The 6,581-nt window shown below is 25.3% G+C and overlaps 1 protein-coding gene across 4 annotated transcripts in view; it reads left to right on the top strand.

Moving 5' to 3' along the window:
* LOC102676202 (KH domain-containing protein akap-1) overlaps positions 1 to 4,650 on the top strand; it is a 9,462-nt gene extending 4,812 nt beyond the window's left edge. For 2 of the 4 annotated variants that reach the window (XM_031513921.1, XM_006623003.2), the window contains exons 2-6: positions 2,394 to 3,242; positions 3,313 to 3,825; positions 3,975 to 4,190; positions 4,273 to 4,403; positions 4,524 to 4,650. In XM_031513921.1, coding sequence (XP_031369781.1) covers positions 2,438 to 3,242; positions 3,313 to 3,825; positions 3,975 to 4,190; positions 4,273 to 4,403; positions 4,524 to 4,616 — 1,758 coding nt within the window. In that variant the 5' untranslated portion in view covers positions 2,394 to 2,437 and the 3' untranslated portion in view covers positions 4,617 to 4,650. Of the gene's footprint in view, positions 1 to 439; positions 762 to 2,389; positions 3,243 to 3,312; positions 3,826 to 3,974; positions 4,191 to 4,272; positions 4,404 to 4,523 lie in introns of those variants that run through there. The other 2 variants (XM_006623002.2, XM_006623004.2) reach the window with 2 other exon arrangements.
* The last annotated feature ends 1,931 nt before the right edge of the window (positions 4,651 to 6,581 follow it).

Below are 6,581 nucleotides of genomic sequence, written 5' to 3'. Positions count from 1 at the left end.
TTTTTTTTTTTTTTTTTTTTTTATGTAATACGATTCTAGAAATCATAATTATTTATTGCGATTGTTATTATATATAATATATTATTATATAAGATATATTATTGGCAATATAAAATAAAAGATTATTTATTTAGATAACTGATAATATACTTTAATGCATTATTTGATAAATAGCGAATAACATTCCGAAATACATTTTATAAATGTATAATATAAATTAATCATGTTATTTTTCGAAATATGTTACCTTGGTAATAGAAACCACTTCCGCGTCTTTTACTCACAAACCATTTTCTAAAATTAAATTTGGCTATTCTATATTCGATATATGTTGAAATTTTTATGCCAACTTAAATATTAAAATCAAGATTTCATTTCTTCTAACAAGTATTCCGCTCAATTTAAGATTACGAAAAATAAAAAAGAAAAATAGAAAATTTATAAATGTTATCATTATTATCACTATGTGAACGCCTCTTAATGTAATCGCGCCTGCGCAATTGCGAGCGGTTTCAGTTGACTCGTCTCTCTGGAGTTACCACGTGTTGAAAACCGCGATCGTTCCACTAACCGCAGTATCACGTTAGTCGTGTCAACGAGAGTGTTATCAGTTCGTCTATTAATTATTTCGATAGCTCTTTTCGAACTCACGATTTTCAGTTGATTAAAAAACGTTCTTGTTGTATATTTTTCAAACGAATAAACGGCTTTGTGAACACGTAGAACGATTACAGATGGAAATAAGCATGGACGTTTTATGGGTGAGTCTTGTATGACAGTAAATCTAACCTTCATTGTTAGAGAACTATTTTTTTCGTATTTGTTTCACAAAAATATATTGAATATTGATATTTCAATTATCGTCGAAATCAGAAAAAATTTATCTTGATTGTATTTAAAAATATAATTTTTCTTATTTCGTTTTAATGATATTTTTAATTATATCATTTTATAAGAATTAAAAGAAACAATGAAAATTTTGATTTTCCAATTATTTCATAAAGAAATTTCAAGAGAAGGAGAAATTGATCATAATCATATGTATATTATTTATACTTATTTAATATATTTCTGATTTTATAATACTTGAAAATTTTTTAATTCATTATGTCTAATTTTTTTTTTATTGGATTTAATAATATTTTATGAAATTATGGAACCGGCTTGGATGCTTTCTTTAAACTTCAGGTATCACAGATGGGAACTACAAGTCTGCATCACGCGAGGGTGAATGCACTGTAAAGTACATCTCATAATATGCGATACAGTTTAATCGAAGATGATTTTTCTTGAAAAAAAAAAATATAAAGATAATAAAAATATTTTTTTTTAATGTTTCTATAATAAAATATTAAATGTTTTATATATTTTAAATTTATATTATATATTTCAAAAAACGATTGTATGATTTATATTTATATTAAGGTATATATGAATATTATTATATCAAAAATTAGAATTAATTAATAATATATATTTAAAATTAGTTTTTTCATTCAATCTCATGATATCATCACATATTTTATACATGTTGAATTATATGATTTCTAGTTAAATGAAATTTATCAGAGCATACGAAAAATTTTGATTGATAAATGTTAAACAAATAAATTGTTCTCATATTTTTATTTTTTAAATTCATATAAATGTAATTTATAATGTATATTTATAATTCAAAATCACACAATTACTTTTACTATTTAAAAATAATTTTCGTCCGTATTAAAGAAAATTTGTATTTTCATTTTATCTTTAAAAATTAAAGGATATTACAAGGATAATTTAAATTAAAAAATAATATTTTATTCTTTATTGAATAGAAATCTTTTTATTTTTAAGAAATCATTAATTAATAAATATATATTTATCATATTATCATTTTTGTGTTTAATATATTAATCTAATAAATGCACTATTAACATGATTTATTTGAATTTTAATTTAAAATTGATATCATATTGTATAACTGTTGACTTAAGATTTAGTTTTAATCTTTCTATTATCTTAAAAATGTATATAAAAGTGGATTTTAATTCATTTAATTTTTTTCATGTTATAATGTTATAATGAATGATTCAGATGTTTTTTTAAATTTACGCTTTCACATTTAAAAAACAGAAAATTTATTTGTATATAGACTTTACTGTTAATTAAGCTATTCGAATGAATATAGTCGGGACCGGAAGTTACGCTTACGAAACAGTAATTAACAAAGGAAACCGAGTAAGACGAGAGGCTAAATAAGAATTAAATTTCATTGACTTTGCGCGGTCATTGTAAGATGATGATTATTTTAATATAGAACACACTAAGATATGATTAACAACTAACATTAAAATAAAATCTATCAATTTGTATTCAAAATAATTGTATTTTTTTATTTTTTATTTCAGAATAAAAAGTTTTTTTATAACAACAGTTACAGTGGATTGGAAAAATGTCTGCTACTCATATCCAAATGGTAAAGTGGACTTTTCCAGCTTTTGCCCTTATAATTGGTCTATTATGGTACAAACGACGTCGAGCAGACAGAGTTGATCCAGGTGGAATTAATAAACCAGATCGCAACGAGAAAAATATTGCCAATCACAAAAAAGAAATTACTTTATCAAATTCTAACTTAAGTTTTTATGATTCTGGCATACAAACTGACGAATCTTTCTCACAAAGCTCTTCCAATCAACCAGTAGAAGAAATCATTTGTAGTCCTAGAAAAAGAAGCGAAAGTTTAGATATTCCACAAAGAAAAAGTGGTTCACAGAGTATTTCTGTACATTCTAGAACTCCTCCTAAAGACGATCAGGAATGGTATAGTTTTGTAGATTCCTCGTCAAAAATGGAAATAGAACTAGGTTGTAATCCGAAAATAAGCAATTTTGATATGGTTGCAAAAAGTATAAGTACATCCTCTTTAGAAAATACTGATGATTCTGGAAATAAAATGTTAAAAATATTTGAAAATGTTATTGAAGAGGAAGAGCAAAAATTATCTTCTGAGAATAAATCAATAGAATGTCAGTACAAACGAATAGATACAAACGAAGAAAATGATATAAATAATGAATGCAATTATCTTCCAAGTAAGGAACCATCTGTTTCTACCCCATCAAAAGATAATTCTAAAACTCCAACACAAGCATTATCTGAAAGGGATTCTGCTAATCATAGTCCAGTTTCTGGTGTTTTAGAAGGTAGTGTCACGGATGAAGCCAGAAGTGAAGGAAGCACAGACAGTGGGAAAGGTAATTAATTGATTATTAAATTTAAATTCAAAATATTCTATCATTAATACAATATCATATTTTATTGCAGGAGGAAGTATCAAAGGTCATACAAAAGACAATGTAATTGCAGTAACATATGAGTTTTCTATCCCACAAAATTTAGTTGGAAGATTAATTGGTCGTCATGGAAGTTTTTTGCAAAATATTCGACACAAAGCTGAAGTACATATAGTTGTTAAACGTCATCCTGTATGGAGAGATCAAAAAATTTGTGCCATAGAGGGTTCCGCGGAAGGAATTAACATCGCCCTAGATATGATACGACAAAAATTTCCTGAGAAAAAATATCCTCATGTGACTCTTGAACAGATTTTACCATTAAAAATTCCAGAAGAGATCCCTTGGGTCACTGAGTTAATGCAATTATCATTAGTAGAGGGAATGAACAATGATGTTGTTATATGTCATATAGTGAAACCTAATCAATTCTTTGTTCAACTTCCTACTCATCCTACATACCCATCTTTGAGAATTTTAGACGAAAATATGACACAGTTATATGAGACAACAGAATCGCCGCCAGCTCCAGATGAACTTAGTAGTACGTTTATAATATATGATTATAATCCATTTTTTCTATTATATTATAATTAATATTACCGAATTTTTATAAATAAGAATATTAATATAAAAAATTATTATTAATTGTTTAATTATTTAATAAACAACTTTATTTATTTTAATTTACAGAAGGTATGATCTTAGTTGCAAAATGGTATAACAGATGGGTTAGAGTATATATTGAACAACCAGATCCTCATGGAGAACAGCATTTAGTACGATTAGTTGATCATGGAGGTTATTGGATTTTTAGTAATACCGAAATGAGAAAAATTAGGTCAGATTACCTCTCGTTACCATTTCAAGCAATTGAAATATTTTTAGCTAATGTTCAACCAAAGGATGGTAAGTATAGAGTTATATTTTTTCTGTATTTTTTTATATAAATCAATAATTGTTGCAAAAAATTGTATATCGTATATATTAGGTGAATGGAATCAAGAAGCTTATAATGTAGTTGCTCACGTATGTTGTGGAATTGTCGGTCAAGCTCAAATAGTAGGTTACATCAATACAAACACATACGTTAATCTTTATCTTAATATTCATAAACACGGAGTAAGTAAATCTCAATTCTAATGAAAAATTTTTGTTGATTATAGATATATAAATTTATCACTCACATATGCTTTAATCATTTTTATCTACCTATCTAATTTTATTTGTTGAATTTATTAGGTGATATCTCTTGCTGATGAATTAGTAGCTCGTGGTTTCGCGGAATCCATACCATTAGAAAATATAGTTCCAGAAGAAGTATCAGTTTCTTAAGGTATGCATTAGAATAGTTCTTAATAAATGTATTGTAAAAAAATCGTGCGGTGATAATACGTGATGATATAAATTTTTTAGTCACTAATTACATATATAATTCGAATTGATTCTCATACTCGGAGTTTAATATTTCATAATATTTTCACAGTTTAAGGAAAAATTCCAACAAAAAATTCTTCCCAATATTTGAAAGTTTTTATTACTAGAGTAGTTTTTCATATTCTATTTGATATGCTCAGTTTCATATTTATTACATTTAGATTGAGTTATGACATAATAGCATACATTTTCAATACATTAAGTATCAATGGACATATATAATGAATTATATTTCACGAGCATTTATAAATACTCCTCGTGTATGATTTGTGACAAGTACAAATGTGAACTATTATATTTAGAATGTGGCATTTTTACGTGCATGGTTAAAAATTTTTTAATATTGTTTCTTATACTAATAAATGAAGAAAATTTAGATGAAGTTAACAGACAATAGAATATAATTAAGCGAAAGAAAATACTTTTCTTTATGTACTTATATATATATATATATTATATATGTATATATATATATATACTATCGAAATACGCGATAGATTTATTAAACATCAAATATACGATATACGTATGAAACGCCACATTCTAGCGGCAAAAATTGAATAATGAAGATTTAATACGATATTCAAATAATTTGTAACGTAAAAACAGCTATTTTACAATGTGATAGTATAATATACATTTTTTGTAAGCTGTATTAAAAAAGAGTTTAAATTTTTCACGAACTGCGAAAGTCACATGGTATGGTCCATGATACTTTTATAACTAAAACTTCAGTTATTATTTTTTCTTTTTCTTTGATTTTTTTCTCTCTTACATTGCAATGCAATATACATGAGACAAGTCTTACAGATGATACTGTGACGGCTTCAATAATCAATTATAGAAACCTAAACCTAAACCTAAATAGTTAACTTTAAATTCGAATTTCGAATAAACGCAAGAACACAAAAAAATAAAACTCTGAGGCTGTTAATAGAAAAAATGCAACTATGTGTTATGTTTCACATTATTTAGTTCTCAATTTCTAAGCAGATTTTGATCATACTTTTGTAAATAGTGTAACATTACTCCATTTATAAAATATTTATATAATACACCTTATAATGATTATATAATAAAAGAGGAAAAAATAATGATTAAATCCTAATTCTATACAGTGATAAATATGACAAAATATAAAGATAATAAAAATTTATATATTTTATACTTCTCAAACATTGATAAAGAAATGTGATTTGCATTGTAATTAAACTGGACGAATCGGGAAATTCGCTTCTGTGACTTGTATTACTTATTACAGGTCAAATTTGTTTATCCTAACGTCATTTTTAATAAATATTAAGCTATGAAAGACTTATTTTTTCTAAAATCATATCGGATCGTTATATAGATTCTATATTATTTTTTTTCTTTTTTTTATTTGTATTTGATATTGAAAGAATCACGAAAGGCGGTGATATCTTTAAATAATTGGGATTATTATCTCAAATTAAAAACTTAATTATCGATATTTTCTATATTTTTAATATTAGAGTCGTATCGTATAATCTATATTATGTTGAACAAATATTAACAAAAATTACAAAAGTATTTGTCCATATACATATATGATATGGAAAACATTTTCTACAATTTTTTTTATAATATTAATTTCTTCCTATGGAATATTTACTTTCGATTATTACGGTAGATAAACTGTTTCTTTAATCCCGCTAAATATTTCTTAAAAATGTTCATGTCATTTTAAATATATACTGCTATGTAAGCAGGTTATGAAAAGACTGATAGTCTTTTCTATAGATTTCACGATATATTCTTTATAATATAATGTAATCATATGTTCAAAATGTTCTGCGGTTTACTTTCGAGTATTTTCAAAACTCGCAGTCATATTTGTTATGC

This window comes from Apis dorsata, unplaced genomic scaffold, assembly GCF_000469605.1.
Source record: "Apis dorsata unplaced genomic scaffold, Apis dorsata 1.3 scaffold_797, whole genome shotgun sequence".
NCBI classification, from domain to species: domain Eukaryota; kingdom Metazoa; phylum Arthropoda; class Insecta; order Hymenoptera; family Apidae; genus Apis; species Apis dorsata.
This window is presented reverse-complemented; position numbering and strand designations above follow the sequence as displayed.